General features: G+C 32.6%; 2 protein-coding genes across 3 annotated transcripts in view; one reads left to right on the forward strand and one right to left on the reverse strand.

The window, feature by feature from the left end:
* Window positions 1-78: 78 nt before the first annotated feature.
* LOC111044510 (probable 28S ribosomal protein S25, mitochondrial) overlaps window positions 79-17,416 on the reverse strand; it is a 23,951-nt gene continuing 6,613 nt past the window's right edge. The window contains exons 3-10 of one of the 2 annotated variants that reach the window (XM_039424619.1): window positions 17,060-17,147; window positions 14,211-16,601; window positions 8,710-8,817; window positions 7,913-8,039; window positions 6,779-6,953; window positions 2,837-3,952; window positions 1,894-1,953; window positions 79-263 (exon numbers count right to left, since the gene is read on the reverse strand). In XM_039424619.1, coding sequence (XP_039280553.1) covers window positions 184-263; window positions 1,894-1,953; window positions 2,837-3,952; window positions 6,779-6,953; window positions 7,913-8,039; window positions 8,710-8,817; window positions 14,211-14,245 — 1,701 coding nt within the window. In that variant the 5' untranslated portion in view covers window positions 14,246-16,601; window positions 17,060-17,147 and the 3' untranslated portion in view covers window positions 79-183. Of the gene's footprint in view, window positions 264-1,893; window positions 1,954-2,836; window positions 3,953-6,778; window positions 6,954-7,912; window positions 8,040-8,709; window positions 8,818-14,210; window positions 16,602-17,059; window positions 17,148-17,416 lie in introns of those variants that run through there. The other variant, XM_039424620.1, reaches the window with a different exon arrangement.
* LOC111049644 overlaps window positions 10,264-17,416 on the forward strand; it is a 23,353-nt gene continuing 16,200 nt past the window's right edge. Inside the window, exons 1-3 of the mRNA XM_039424624.1 lie at window positions 10,264-10,268; window positions 13,774-13,778; window positions 16,958-16,963. The gene's annotated coding sequence lies outside the window, so the exon portion shown is untranslated. The remainder of the gene's footprint in view (window positions 10,269-13,773; window positions 13,779-16,957; window positions 16,964-17,416) is intronic.

The raw sequence follows: 17,416 nt of genomic DNA on the forward strand, positions 1-17,416 counted from the left end.
ACTAATATAAATATACAAAATGCAATTTAAAAATAAATATTTTAGAAGCTTGTGCAAGGTTTAACAATAAATATCAACTCGTATCTTAAGTTTTATTTGTACATTTTTTAAAAATAAATACTTTAAAAAATTTATTTGTAAAGGTTGTGATGAACGATGCCTGATAACAGTTTTGTATAATTATTAGTATTTCAATTCTGCATACAAAGGCTCATTGAGGCAGCAAGAACTTTTTGGATGATCGTATTGGGCTTCTCGAAGCTCTGTAAAAAATAAAGGATGAAAATAGAAAAACATAACTTGTTATTACTGGGTGAAGTTGAAAGCATCATAGTTCGTTGCAAAAAGCTAATTCTCGAATAGCCTTGTTAAGTATGTTCAAGTTCAATATAGAAAAAATCATCAAGGTTCATGAGTTCATCAAGACTTATGAATTCAAGATTCATGAGTTCATTTTATAATGTTCAATACCGTTACTCGAAATGAAACTCGATGTTGTTTATAGTTGGTGTCATAAAAAGTCAACTTTTTTCTCGATTGCAGATTGTTCGAAATAATAGAGTCAAGAATTAAATATTTTCTAAGTAATGCTCAGTCAAATTTCACAAATGTATTTTTACTTTGTTTATAAAACATATAAATTGAAAAACTACCGAAGCGTAATATTACAAAATACATACGGTACCGTACCTAAGTATTTTTCGGTATTGTGTTGCATTGTGCTATGATTGTTTTGTAAATATCCTATTCTACTGAATAACTTTTGTGTGGACTGCAGCTCAAGTTTTTAAATCTCTTGGACTTAGTGAACTATCATTTGAAATTGATATTCGTACGGTATATCATAATATAAAAAAATATTTATGAATTATTTAATGCAATGAAAGACACGTTTCTGTTCTTCGTACAATTTCTTATCAAATGGGTTTCGGAAACACATAAGCCTATAGCAAGAATAAATTCCCCATTTTTGACTGAATTATGATACAATGATTTTGACTTCCCTTGACGAACTAAGAAGAATGAGCTGTAGAGCGAGAATATCGGATTAGTGTACCAAACTGTCAAAAGTGTTTAAGTTTTGATCCTTGAGGGGCCCTATTAAACATCCTTCTCCACAAGGAAATACTGATGTTAAGTGTACAGTAACCTATCTAATGGGTGATTATGATAGAATATGATCTCAGGAGCCTATATAAGTTACTTGTGCGAAATCTCAATGTGACCATTGAAGTTAGTAATGATGGTTAGAGCTGAAAATTTGGTGTTTTTCAAAATGCAAGAAAATGTGTTATCAAGTGTGTTTCTGAAAATCTATCTGGGATAGGAAAGTATAGTATACCTGGACTCATTTTGTATAGTACAAGATTACTCCTTGGATTTTGAATTATACATTTTAATTAAACAATCAAAAGATATAGACGATTAAAAATGGAAATTTCATTTTTTCCGAAAATTTTACTTGTTTTTAAATTGTAACTCAGTACTCATTGATGATAGAGAACTGTGAATGATTTTATTTTATTCAAAAAATTATATTTGCTTAAAAAAGTGAGATTTATTTATTTTTTGTCCGATGTCTGGATGTTGAAGAAATTGGAACAGCAAATTTGAGGGTTTTGGGCGAGATATATAAAGTTTAGAAGGTCCAGGTTTAGTAGGTCAATTTTTTGTTTTTAGAATCTCCAACACTCCAGAATTATTAAACGAAGTTGTTCGTAGTTTTTTCCATCAAAATATTCCTGGTGACTGAACTAGAATTCAAGTTCGTAAATCCAATAAATATTCCTTGAATAATATTATTAATATCCTTAGATAGATAACCCTTAGATAAATATCCTAAACTATTAATATCCTTGTAAGTTGTCAAATAAATCAGTAAGGATTACGCACCTTGTGCCAACTCTATTGCATATGAATTCGAGAATGCTGGGCAGAAGAAGATTGGTTGACCTGTAATAAAATAGTTTCACGTCATTAACTATGAATTAAAAAGCAATGAAGTATGAAGATTGCAGAAAGTATACACAATACTAAAGAAACCATTATAGTTGGTACATATATACCTGGTAGTTGATCCTATAAAATAAAATATTGTTCAAAGTTCAATGCAATAAAATGGAGGTGTGTACATATTCCTCAAAAAATAATTTGAAATTAAATCAATTTGAATTACACACCTTGTGCCAGATCAGTTTGTTCTTCAAGAACGAATAATATACCTCTAAAAATAATAGTGATTGAGTTTATTATTGATGAATTTGAACTCAATACGAATGGAGTAGTCTCTCGATAGGTACTGAGCACCATAATAAATTGAAAAACCTTAGTTTTAATCCACCAGAACTAACATCACGCATGATACATTTATAAACAGTGAGCTAATAAATGTCAAATGTAAAGTTATGTATATTCCACAGAGTGGACAAATTGGACTTATCAACACTCTAGCATTATTAGAAATTTCTGATTCACAAGGATAACTTTCATAAATATAATTTGGCATTTATTCATCACGTTTCTTATAATGTAGGCTCTTCAACCTGGTGTATCAAATAATAAATCAGATAATTGAAAAAATGTATCTTAAAACGTTATAGGAAAGTTACCAGGCCTATAAAAATTCTACAGAAGTAAGTTTAATTTTCAGTATCGACATTTCAACTAACTCATCATCCAATATATCTAATTCATAAATTCTTGTGTGTTCAGGATATATATGACTCGAAAAGGACACGAGGTTTAATTTTATTTCTTTAGAGTAGTCCAAGTAAGCTGGAACTATTTCATAAATATCAAGAATTATGTAAAGAAAGAAATTATTGAAGTATGTTACCTGGAGTGGAATAGTGGCCAGTTCTTATTGAGTTGTCACAATTGACAGTGTCGTCATAAGTTACACTCGCCTCGGCCTTCAGTCTGTTACAGCGTACAACCGACACAATTATCAGAATAAAACTCAAGATAATTGTAGCTGCCAATGATAACAGTATAAGAAGTGAATTGAAGTCCAGTAAATCAAATGCTCCTCTCTGACGTTTTGCTTTCACCAATGAACTATTGATGGTCATGTCAGATGAACTCAATTTCTCTTCACTATTGCGAGCTCCCATGTCTTTTTGAATCTCATTGGTATTTAGACCATTTTTGAAATCAGTATAATTCGTGGCGCCATTCGATATCTGTAGATTATTGTCAAAATCATTATCATTCTTATTTTGGTAACGTTTCTCCCCCATCTTGTCCCAGTCGTCTGAGTATTTATGTTTTTGGTTTGATGAATGCGTTGTTGAATCGGTGTTGGGGTTTATGTTGAACGGAAATCTTGATGTGCTCTGATTAGGTCCATGGTCGGTTGTACTTTTAATGTGGAATTTCTCTGTAAGATCATTCTCGTTTTTAGAACCAAATTCAGAATCCTTGGTGAAAAGAGTATGTCTCACTACATCATCCAGTTTTTCCAATGTATCTTCTGATTTGGGAGGTCTGGGAATCGAATCAGATGTGAAGATTGAGCTCTCGGTTGTACTGGATACAGAAAGAGAAGCAATGTTGTCTCTTATCTTTTGAAGTCCGCCGGGTGTTTGAGCTCTAGAAGATGGATACAATAGAATGATTTCGTCTTCTGGTGCAGGTAATAACGTGGCTGGGAAATCCTCCTGCTGACTAACTGCAGGTGGCATCCCTGTTGGATCTAAAGAAAGGTCAGGATACACATCTTGAGTGTAATCATTTTTGTCCGTTTTGGAAACAGAGGTCTTCTGTTCACTTAAAGTTGATGTAGGTATATTTGTTTTAGGCGATTGGCCTGAATTTGTTGTGGGAGGAGTCTCCGATGTCTGAGAAGTAGTTGTAGTTGTTTTCAAACAATCGCCAGTCGCTGCATCACACGATTCCCCGTTGCATTCGCACTTGTCGAAGCAACCATCGCCCCAGAAACCATACAGGCAAGCTGCAAAACATTAAATATTCCAATAACAAACAATTGAACATTCATATTGACATAATACATATTTTTGGCAATAAATATTGAATTAATGTAACAAAAGTACTACGGAGTGGACCATGAGAAAGACGTTTCAAACATAAATTTGACGTTTCTTATGTAATAGTGTATTTCGCACCTAGGGCCGAAAATGTGCGTTTACCGACTCGAAATCGGTTTTCAAGTCTAGAAAAGATTGAGAGCCGGTAACACATTTTTGCCCGTTGTGCGAACGCGGAACGATAATCCTAAGAACAGCTATAGAAGCTCTATGAACATAAAACTTAGCTCTGTCTTGTTGAAAACATATTATGTTTAATGATTGTTTAGGTGAAAACAGGGGATCACCATGTAAAACGTGTGGTTTGGATGCGTTAGAATGGAAGTACCACCAGAGTTTCTTTTGCTGTTCTCAGGTTCGATCCCTGTCTACTCTGCCTACTACATGGTTATTATATGGTTCATGATTCATGTTCACACAGGTCACCAGATTTATCTAAACTTACTTATTTATGATTCTTGTACTAGAAAATGCGATTTTGAGGATATTTGAAATTACATGTCTAATGATCAAAACCACGGACACTGAATAAATTGAAAAATTTAATTCGTCAAAAGATCTCTGGTATCAACAGACATATTTCGGAAAAAGTAGAGAAATAGCTTTTGTAAATGACTCCAGCACTGCATTATTGAAAATTGCATTGATGTAACTTTCCCTATAATGAACCACTGTTTTAGGTATAGCATAAGCTTTATGTTTATAATCTATATCTATATATATAAAAGCGAAATGGCACTCACTCACTCACTCACTCGCATAACTAAAAATCTACCGGACCAAAAACGTTCAAATTTGGTAGGTATGTTCAGTTGGCCCTTTAGAGGCGCACTAAGAAATCTTTTGGCAATATTTTAACTCTAAGGGTTGTTTTTAAGGATTTAAAGTTGGTTCGTCTTTTAGCATGTATATTCTTCTTCTCCCAATCTCTTAATTATAATTGAAATTTCCATATCATATGTTACTATAGAACTATAATCTAGATAGAGTACCTCTTCGAAACAGTAGTTGTTAACTGGCAACTAAATTAATAATTTTGTCAGGTTGGCATTAAGTTGAGTTGACTTTGTTAGGTTGGCACCAAGTTCAAGATTTAAATGCATTTATCGCGGAAAGATTGATTGGGCACTGCTACTTCAATCCTGGGAATATTATATTACTAGCCGTCAGGCTCGCTTCGTTCGCCATATCCGTTTAGTCAGACGTTTAGTCTGGACCCCCGACTGGATTGTTCTAACATATGATAAAAATGCTCAAATAAAAAATGCAGGCGAGCGAAGCGAGCCTGCTGATCTCATTCTTGGACGATCCAGTCGAGGGGTCCAGGGGGCGGAGCCCCCTGGCTAGACGGATATGGCGAGCGAAGCGAGCCTGACGGCTAGTAATTATATAAAAGCGAAATGGCACTCAATCGCAGAACTAAAAATCTACCGGACCAAAAACGTTCAAATTTGGTAGGTATGTTCAGTTGGCCCTTTAGAGGCGCACTAAGAACGGATTTGAAAAATTTCCAAAGATACGCCCAAAATCTGCGTTTTTTAGCGTTTTCTCAGCTTTATCGAGAACAAATGAACATCAAATTTAATACAGAAGCTCAGCTAGGGTGTAATAATGTTGTGTTAGAAGGAATTTGAAATAACGCCAAAGATACGCCCAAAATCTGCGTTTTTGGCGAGCGAAGCGAGCCCGCTAATCTCATTTCTGGAAAATCCATTCGGGGGTCCAGGGGACGGAGCCCCCTGGCTAGTCGGATATGACGAGCGAAGCGAGCCTGACGGCTAGTTTAAAATAAATATTTAAATGCCAAATAGTCAAAGTTATGCTTGTTTGACAGATGTCCATTTTACCCGCCCCACCGCTACTACATTAAAGCGTATTTTTTTGCTTGTAATTCAAGTACTTTTTTGAGAGATATCTCAATCAGTTTTTCCTAAAGTGGCTCAATTAGTGAATTTAATACAATCAAAATTACTAAAAGAATTGTTGGAGTTCAAGATATCCGAAAATTCTTAACTTATATTTGTAACTTTTCATTATATGAAGACACTTGACTGTCATAAAGACTCCTTCCACTCCTTCAAGTTGTGAAATATGCTTTATTGAATGGGTCATTGTTATTTCTGATTGGGTGTTTTCAGAATTTGAAAAATCAATTTGATAAAGCATTTACATATAACATATAGACATTCCTAAATAGATGATAATCCCTAAATATTTATTACTGTCAGTGTATGGGAGACTAATATTATATTGGAATTTTCTGAGATAGGACTTTCTTACATAATCTCATACAAGCCGATTTCTTATTGTTTCAAGGTCAGATCAAGAATACGCGAATAAATTAACATTAAATAATTTACATACATGAATTCACTGAGTTTACATAAATTTTACAGTTGGAGATAATCGGTACTTTGAATACATTCATTTTTGAATTTCATTCTAAAAATAAATCAGTTCACTTCCTCCAATAATAAAATCTTGAAATTATTATTTAAAGATGTTTGAACATTTAGAGCCGGTTGCACAAGAACAGGTTAAATTTTAATCGTGATTAATTTCACTAGAACCAATCAGAGAAGCCTTCTTTTCCAAAAGGCCTTCTATGATTGGTTCTAATGAAATTGATCCCGATTAAAATTTAACCGAGTTTTGCCCAACCGTGCCTAGGCTACTAAAGCTTCTAGAATTATTATAATTTTTCATGGTAATTACTTTTCAATAGTACTTACGTTTATTGCATTTGTATCCCATAAAGCCAGATCTGCATTTACATTTTACTAGTGAATCTTCCGTTTTGCACAACATATTCGGGCATTCCGTTGAATTGCATTCCGTAACACAGATTCCCGATAGCTCAACATGGCCCTCGCAACATTCTTCTATTGTATTATTATTTATTTGTATCTGAAAAATATTAAGAGAAATCACTGATTTGTATAATTTATTGTATTGCGTGTGACGGTTGTTCAATATACTGTTCAATAAATTGTAACCGTTAAAGGTCTAAAAATAATGAAATTATAAAATATGAATAAACATTTAGTACTTGAAGAATATAACAGAAAGTGAAAAGATAAATTGGAAACGACTGTGAGAGCGGTATCTTTCAATTTAAATAAATACCTATTAGTTTTACAATAACAATGAAAAATACTAGGTGTATTGGCACTTATGAATTTCGAAACTTTTATATATTAGAAGCTCAACCATTTTGTAAACGTAGTAAGAGGGTCTCAATACGAGGTCAGCAAGTTAATTCCTTAAAAAATGATAAGAAGAAAGTGTCATCTTCATCATGAGTTTTGAGTCAATAAGTAACGTATTCATTGTTCTGTAGCAGATGCACACAGGAAAGATTACCTAATAGATAGGGAAATAATTGAGTGTTGTGAGATTATGAAAGGTGAAAAATAGAATATTAAGATATTTTTCAGGAAATAGATTGGAAAAGTCTGAATTGTGTATAATAGATGAAGAGAAAATTCTGAAATTGTTCAATGTAGTTAGATTGATGGGGTCGATAAGATGGAAATTGTATGTCAATGAGGTTTGTTATTGAGGAGGTAGTTGTGCTTGCAGAAAATATCGTCTTATCACACAGAGTGGAGCTCCATGCTATCTGAACTTCCATTGAAACGGAGTCTGCTTGAGACTATTTCTTCTAAAAGACAGTTTAAAGCTTCAAAATCCATTTTCAGTCGCTCAGAACCCATCTGAAACTGTAGGCCCACTCATCTCCATCAATTATCCTTCATATCAATAACAAGCCCATGGCTTATCATAATATATGGAAATTTTGTCAGAAAAAATTATATACATAGGCTATAAATAAATAAAGTAATCAACATTATCTTTGAATTTACCTTTGACTTAATTCTCTCTTTCATTATAGTTGAATACTTGGAGCACCTAGGTGGCATTTTCAAACACCATGTGTATAGTCGATATGTCACCGGCTCTTGAATTACATATTGAACTGTCTCGGAGCTCCTAATTTTAAACAATCAATAAAAACATCTTTGCTTGATTATCATGTTTTCCTAGAAACTTATAGCCTACCAATTCAAATGATATGAATACGTTGTAGCATACAGTAAAGATACAATTTAGTAAGTCATTTGTCTCTGGTTGTAGGTACTTGAAAAAAGTAACAGCAATATTCATGAAATAATTACTAAATTGAAGTATTCCATTTAACGTCCATTTATTTTTCTCAAGTAGTGTATCTACAACCAGAGACAAACGATTACTACTAGAATAATTCAAAATTGAATGAAACTCGTCTGCAACTTCAGATATCAACAACTACTGGGTTAACAGTTAGAAGAAAATTCTACTAGATCTACAATCTAAAACTTAAATGCAAGCCCGGGAATTGAACCAGGTTCTTGCAATTTGCCGGATAATAGTAGCAGAAGTCATTTATTCCTAAATCAGTGTTGCATGTATTTTTTCAAATAATGATATATTTCTAAACCAGCATGAAAATCAAAGTAACAATAAATTTATCATATGAAAAGAAGTTCTATAGTTTCTTCATTGCATCACTCTATATTATAAAGAATATCGTTAAAATTAAGTTATTTTTTGTATTCGTTTTTGATTAATGCAGAAATGAATTTGTTTTGAGAGAATACAGATCGACTGAGTTTAGACTTACGTTTCGACTCGTCTGCAAACGTTGTCCCCTGTTAGAGCAGCTGCAATCTGCAGTAGAACGCAACACCAAACAAAAATCTTCAGAGGCATCACTCTTATGCATTGTTTCCTGTTCAAACAACAAATACCAATCAAGTTATTTCATATATCAGACAAAACAATGAATTGCCATTTATTCTACTACTATATTTTTGACATATTTTACAAAAAATTAAACTACTTGATAAGAGGTACTTTTTGGGTTACAGTACTCATTTGAATTAATGTACAATAAAGCATTGATAAACTCAAGTGGGTTTAAAGACGCATGCAATTCTATAATATTATTTCAGAGCTCTATCCATTCTATTCATGGTTTTATGTTGTGTTTCATAGAATCATTCAATCATATACATGCTGTTTCACATATAATGTCTTCAACACTATCGATAAAATTATTCATACATTATGCATGTGATAAGCTAGATAATCCATATAAAAGCTGAAGACAGCCGTAATTTTTGACCAATTTAGATGCGGTTTGCACCGAAACAAAGGTCAGCGCTCCTTTACTATTTTATTTAAATTTTGAGAAAAATACTGATCAGTTATTGTGTTCTATGATCTAACAAGAAAATAAACTATTAAAAATGAGTAATAATATTGGAAGTGGTATCATAGCGGAAAATATCTTATAGCCAAATGTCAGTTCCCTACTTCCACAAAGACAAAGCTCATTTTTCTTGATTGGCAGAATATTTTTCTATTGAACAGTCAATCTCTGCTCAATCATACAGTTATCTGTTTCAACCGTTGAAATTGGGGTGTCATAATCCTATTTGATGAATCAGCGGTTATTGAACCGGTGACAATGAGATGGCGTGATCCAGTAGGCCTAATAGAAGTGTGGGTTGCCAGACTACATATTCGACGATTTGTGCAAGTCTTCTGGTCGCATCTTCTGTTGCGATAGTATGAGTGTGAATGGAGTCTGACAATGTAACTGGATGTAATGGCGACTTCCTGATTACGGCGATAATAAGCCGATTCAGCAGGCGTTAAAACAAGAGCCACTCTCTGCCGCCGCCTAGCTCTTATCCCCTCAGATAAGTGCGCCGAAGAGGGTTCACCATCACCATCACCATCACCAGTGTCCGCTACAGGAAATGTACTCCACTGACCCTCTGCTCAGCTCACGACTGTTTTTTTCAATACTGAATTGTGTGTAATGGACGCGCCAATAAAACCGAATCAAAAACCATTACAAACATTTTTTTGCTGAGTATGATGCCCACATGAGCTCTAGGCTTGTGCGTGGGTAATGGGAGAAGCTAATGAGAGATGAATGGACCTACAGTTATAGGTGGGTTCCGAACCACAGGGAATCGATTGTACAACTCATGAATCATATTGAAAGGAGTAGTCTCAAGTGGTCATCCTTCCAGCGCATGATTCTTAACTTATCCAAGGGATAGCTTATCAGTGCGACCACCGAGTAGTCAAACTGATAAATTTAATATACCACGTTGATTTGTTATTATAATATTAATAGGCTATATGTGTAATTTACATAAGATAATTGTACATTAATTTGCAGTTTACCCGATTACTGATTGTTACACTAAGTCAAATATATTATATTGAGTTAGTTTAGGCTACTGTGTTTGATGGAATCTTTACCTATTATCACAAAAGATATGCATTAGGTCGATTATTAGCACGACATACTATTATACTACTTCAGAGATCTATACGGGGACCAATACTGTTCTTAATTTATATTAATGACTTACCTACTTACTTGGAAGGCAATGGAAGAACAATATTTTTATATGCAAATGACCTGGCAGTTATAATAAGCGATGAAAATCAGACAGATGCAAAGTCCAATTTAGAACAATGTAATCTTTTGATTGACAGTTGGAGTAAGGTAAATGAGTTAGCTATTAATGATAAAAAAACACTACTATAAGTTTCAGTCTAGCCAACAGCCCAAATGTTGAATCTACCCAGTTCCTCGGAGTTTTTTTGCAATCTAATCTTAAATGGAATACACATATAGAAAATATTTATAATAGAGTACTAAGAGGGCTTTTTATGTTGAGAAGGTTGGCTGGAAGTGTGACAATAGAGGTCTTGAAAACAGTTTACTTTGCGATACACAGTCACCTAGCCTATGCTATAATTTTGTGGGGAAATAGTCCTTTGGCTGGTAAACTTTTCCTGCTACAGAAGAGAGCCATTAGAATATTAAACAATGAAGAGCCACGTAGTCATTGTAGACCATTGTTTATTGAGAATAAAATTCTGACTCTTCCTTCTATGTATGTCCTGGAATGTCTGTGTTATATCAAAAAGAACCTGGATAAATTTAGCATCAACTCTGATAGGCATACATACAATACAAGAGGGGCAAGTAATATAGGTATCGAATGGTGCTCTACCAGCGCATCATTGAGAAGTTTCAGGGCCCAATTTCTCAGATTTTATAATGCCCTTCCGTCATTGGTAAGAGACCTAGATGCCACCCAATATAAAGATAGAGTTAGAAAAGGCCTAATAAGAGGTGGACTTTACAAAGTACCTGAATTTTATAACATTTCACAATCTATGTAAATCTGGTACTATTGTGTATGATCTAGGCTGTGTAAATTTAGTTTGTAATCTTGTTTAAGTAGTTAATTTTCGATGTAATTGTGTTTATAGACGTTTGTATTGTTGATTGTATACTTGTGATAATGACCAATGTTTATTGTAAATCAAATGGTAATAAATATATTTCTATTTCATCAACTTTATTTTATATTCACTACCGTATCACAGGATACAGTCGCAGCGTTTATTGTTCTATTACAAGTACACAGAAAATTTCATGTACACCATACCGTATCTTCTTTCAAAGACAAATAATAGCTCCAGTTTTTATTCACTGTTAATGAAACAATGATCAATATTTATTATGATGACTGTTAATAAAATAATATGACAATTGGAATGAAAAACTTTGATCATGAGCTTGGAAAATATAGAATTCTATAAGTTCCTTTCTAATTTGATTTTGCAATTAATTTATTTTATGATGCCATTTTCCCTCTGTAGAACAATAATTATACTATTTATAATTATTAAAAAATATACAAAAGAGCATTAGTATAATGTTATATTTTACTCATAATTTTCATAATTCATTTTTTTCTAGCAATTTCCGAATTTCATGAATTAATATTTTAGTCAGCAGTTAGTTAAGCTTTTGTTGGTGAATTTACAAAGTACTAACGCTGAATTCCATTTTCATAAAGTTTGTGAACTATTATATATCCTTTATAAATGGCATACTCATCAAATGCAATAGTCATCCGACTTACGATAATTGATCAACTTCACACGACTTGAAAGTAACTAGATATTTGTATTTTTAGTAGCTCAGGGGATTCAAAAAAAATGATATTCTATTTTGACTATTAATGGTCAATTTGACTTAATATAAATGGTTATCAGGTTTTTATACGATTTCTTTTCCAGGAGTAGAAAATATTCGTAGGCTAGTTAAAAATTCGACCCTTCAATAGTATGATACGTTATTGGAGGGGTCGAGTCACCCTAACGGCTCTCATTAGGAAAATCAAGTTAGAACGACATTAGGTTGATGTAATCCGTTCCACCCAATAGAAGCCCGCATGTGTTTTTCGTAGGCAGCTGCTATTAGAAGAGCTCCTGACAACAGTAACTGTTACTGCTCTTAATTATTGTTATCATGCAGGGACTTCAAGCCTGTACTTCTTTAATCACCTACAAATTTTTACTACAAGAATGCTACTATCTATTTTTCAACTCTCTATCCTACTAAAATACCATTTTTTTATTTGTGTGGTTTATCGCTCTACAAAGTGAAGTTATTAACAAAATTTCAATCACTCAAAAATGTTCATGCACAAAAGAATGAATGTGGTTGAATGTGGAATGTAGGGCCTAGAATGTGGTTTGATTGTCCAGCTATGTATAGCAATTTGAACGCTTATAGATCTTGGTGGCTAGGTGAAGAAAGCTTTTTTGGCTAAGATAGATTTTAAGAATTATTTATAAATAAGCCCCAAATATTCCTCATGCAAATTGTTTTGTTCTAATGCAATAATACATTGAAATATTTTTCAATTCAAATATTTTCTTTAAAAACTCATATTTTCTGCTTTCATCTACGCGATTTAGTTCCACTCGCTAGGTAGTTCTGTTTTCATATTAATAAGTAACCAGGAACTACAATAATTCACGAACAGGTTTCTATCTAAACGAAATACAAAGTTATATTTCATTGGATATACAATATATTTGATATGTCTATATTCTCTGCATTATCGATTGATAATTTTGTTGATATTATATTGTAATCACATTATTGTGATTTTATCAATGTTTTCATGCTTTGAATGATTAGAGAAAATGCTACGCAAGGTAGGTATTCAATCGAATAAACATAGATGATGGTAATTTCTCACACAATAATTTAATGATAGGCCTCAACCCTCATTAAAGTATATATTGCTGGGGGAGAGACATTGTGAGTGGAATGAAAAAGCTCAAGAATTCATATATTGATGAGTTTATACTTTATTTAGAATAATATAGAGCTCAAAAATAATAAATTAAACATTATTTTCTAATTGACAATAATTATACCAAATTACTATATTACTAAAATTATGAACGATCAAATGTAACAATTAGAACAATAACATGCAAATCTACAATTGGCTAACGAAGCTTAAGCACAAATTCAATATTAATATTATACAGAATAAAATAATATTTTTTTAAAAGCGTTAATTCAATTATTCACGGTACTTAAAATATTAAATGAATGGTCAAAAGATGAGAGTGTAGATTGAAAATTAATTGAATTCAAGTGGAAATGAGCAATACACTATTTGCCTCTATAGTATTTACTATTAATAATTTAATAAATTACTTTAAACAGTAGTTAGTTGGATCCTATCATATCCCGTTAATCATACGTACAGATCTATAATTGATTTAAAACAATACAATACATATTTTCAGCAGATGTGAGATTTTTACTTTTAAGAGCTAGGTTGTGTGGAAAATTTATTATTTGGAACATAAATTTTCCAATTGTAATGGTCACTATTAGTCTTTCATGAAGCGAGGAAATTGTAGTGTGAAAATTATGCAGGGCCTGACAAATAAATAAATTTTCGATATTACTATTATTTTAGGAAATGTAATCAGCGAATCAAATAGTTAACTATGATATTAATTTTACAATTAGTATAATTTCATAAAATGCAATCAGCGAATCTGAAAATTAAGCTAAAAGTTAGTATTGTATATTAGACTTGAAGCGACCACATTCTTTTGCAACACATAATTAAATAGTTTACAAAACTGGTTGAGAGCTTCTATGATAACAATAAAGACCAGCGTAAGACTAACTACTGAACTAGCTGATAAATTCTAATTTCTTATTTTGCTTGCTAATTAAGATCTAAAATATGATGTGATACTCACAGTAAGGAGAAATTGATGAGACAGGATTGTGACATTCCACCATGCTGCGATCTGTTGCACCAGAAACACAACTGAATAAATCACTCGATGAGGCAGGCAGCTGACGGAGAAATGGTGCTGGCCACCGCTGGAGGGGAAGGGAGGCTAAGGAGCGTCAAGAGGGGATCAACACGACATCCGTTCCTAGTGGCCGGCAATTGGTAATTGACGACAGTATTGAGTTGTTGAGAAGGGAGGCTGGGACTGCTAAGCTCTGCTTTACTCCACTTGAAGACGTTCTCGACTTTGGCAGCTTCCAGGCATCCAACACACTTGAACCACTTTCATCCCAATTGGCTGAATGACATCAAGTCACTTCCAGCTCAGTTCCAACACTATTACAGCTATTTTTGCAACAAATATACATTTCCGTGGAATATTTTTTTTTATAAATTTGCATGATTATTAGTTACAAAAAACAATGCTGCATAGTATCGTTTGATAATATTATCAACCCAGTTGAAGGTTAATTGATGTTATCTACTAAAAGGAAGATATTAGATGTTCACTATTAATATCTACTAAAACTGCAAGTAAGATAATACAGTAACTGAGTTACTCTGGTTTGGAAACCTTTATTTCTGCATATGAATTGTTAATATGTTTCCCGATTAGATTAAATCGATTTGAAATGATAACAATTACAGTTTGAAAAATACTTTTGAAGTTAAAACACTTTTTAGTAGCAAACGTCCCAGTCTGAAGATGACCCACAACAGGTCGAAACGTCACCATTGCTAAAAAGTGAGTGTTCCTTCTTAAAAAGTGTTTTTAAATTCAACGTTTAAATTAATAATGGAAAAGAATGGATACACAACAAAGTAGCAATTACAATTTTATAGGAGTAAGATTCAGCCACATCAGATATGTTCATTGCTTCTAGGAAACAGGAATTTCCTCTTATTGTATCAGAAGATGAAGCATTCATTGACAATGTGTAAAAAATACAAAAAATTCATCACAAAATTGGGGGAAGTTAGCATAATTTTTCGAAAGATAAGACTGAATGTTGTAATTTAGTCGATTATTTGCCACGAATTTTTACAATGGGAGGTAACCCATTGTTTAAAAATTCAATACTGTCGACGACGGTGAAAATTCATGGCAAGTAATATTGGACTGGAAAAATAGATGCCTCTTGACAGTCAGTGATGAGGACGGAACTTAATACAATTTTATCAGCCCCATTATAATAGTCTGTCATGTCACTGAATCAAATAGAGATTATGATCACTTGATCTCACAGTTTAGTCCTATTATAATAAGAGGTATTAGCAGAATTCAATAAATATTTTCGGATGTTTATCGATTCATTACGAAATATGGCGTTCATAATATCAATTTGAAATACAGTACTTGAGGTACTACCTTGCATTCATAACTTCGATTCCGAATAATCAAGTGCTCTAGTATGTTTGGCAAAAATCCTTAATTTTAAATTTACAAAATATAATGAAAATAAAACCCAGTTTAATAAACTACAAACACCATGAATTAACATTCAATATCATTATACAATGAATTTCATATGTTACCGTACCAGTTACGACCATTTTTTAAATAAAAAACAAGTCGAATCGTAATTTTTACCTCAGGTGAAAAAAGGGGTTGAAAATACCATATTTTTGTGTAATGTAATTCAGGGATGCTTCCTAATGAATCCAGGCTCCTTCAAATTTGAATTTAGTTTAGATTACTGCAAAGTTAGGCTATTGATATTGATTACCAATTATTCCTTAAATAATGCGATGACATACATTAATTTTCAGATTAGAGTAGGTTAGATTATTCAAACTTAATTCCAGTATTCACATTGGATGAATGTCAAACACATTTGTAATATTTACAAATAAATTAATACATTATTATAGAATGACCCTTCTCCCATAGAACTATATCTTTGAATATCATAATATATTCCTTCAAATTATTTATCAAATAATTTTTAAAATGGCATGAAAAAGGAAAAATGAAATGTAACAATCTATTAGAACAAGCCAGTTTGTACTAAAGAAAGAACATATTTTGAAACAATAAACAATATATTTTAGTTCTGTGTAGAATTTCATATTTGTGTAGAATTTCAGATAAGTCTTTATGAGTAACATTTATCAGTTTCTATAATCTATTAACACTCACTCACTTGTTGCACATTACACTCACACTACTCAGCATTATTTGTTTCTTTGTTGCATTATGTACTTCCCTCTCATGACTTTGGGTAGCGGTACCACCGACGGACAAGGGATTTGACCTTCTATTTCGCAAATGCAATGCTTCTCGCACATGTAGCCGAAATTGGCTGGGTTATCTTTCTTTTCTCTAGCTTTCGATTCAGCCTGAAGAACATCACTGGAAATCAACAGGAATATCAACAATTAATTATCAATTTTCAATTATCATAATTCGTTAAATTATGTTTTTAGAGAAATAAGATATTAATCGCGCAATTTTCAATGAATTATTAAAAAAAGTACTTGACGATGCCACAAACATTATTTATTAAAGCAACGAGAAACTAGTTATTTAACAATCTTAATTAGTTCACTGGAGATTAATAACAACATAACAACTAGAACCATCTCTAGTTATTTTAACAATTGGTTACAGAAACCTTTTTTATTAAAATTAACATAATATCGCCTTCATATCATCAATTAGATAGTTTAAAGTTTTTTCTTTGGATATGAGAGAAGCACAAAGCTTAGTACTTGGTAAGATTTCTGTTTAATGAAATAAGTCAAAAAGCTACATAATTATGTAAATTTTTCCATCAAGAGTTTCAAGTCATACAGTAAATTCATACATACCTTGGTTTTCCAACAACTCTTATCACGTGGTCAAGTATTTCATCTTTGGATTTTGCTTCTATATCTATCAACATCTTTTGTCCATCAGCTAAAAAGAACAGATAGCAAAGTGGTACAATAAATAATAAGTATACTCGTTCAATATTTTAATACAAGTTATTGAGATTTAAACAATAACGATTGCTAATTTTGAAATAAATGAAATTGTTGTCTGCGTCCACACACTCCACCCCCGTGGGCACTCCTGCTTGGATATGGTTCAAAACATGTAAAGTAAAAGCATGAAACTAGAATCATGAGCCAACCAATCAAGGACAAACGTAAACATTTTTTATAATATTTTGAACTGAACAAGTA

This window comes from Nilaparvata lugens, chromosome 3, assembly GCF_014356525.2.
Source record: "Nilaparvata lugens isolate BPH chromosome 3, ASM1435652v1, whole genome shotgun sequence".
In the NCBI taxonomy this organism is placed as follows: Eukaryota; Metazoa; Arthropoda; class Insecta; order Hemiptera; family Delphacidae; genus Nilaparvata; species Nilaparvata lugens.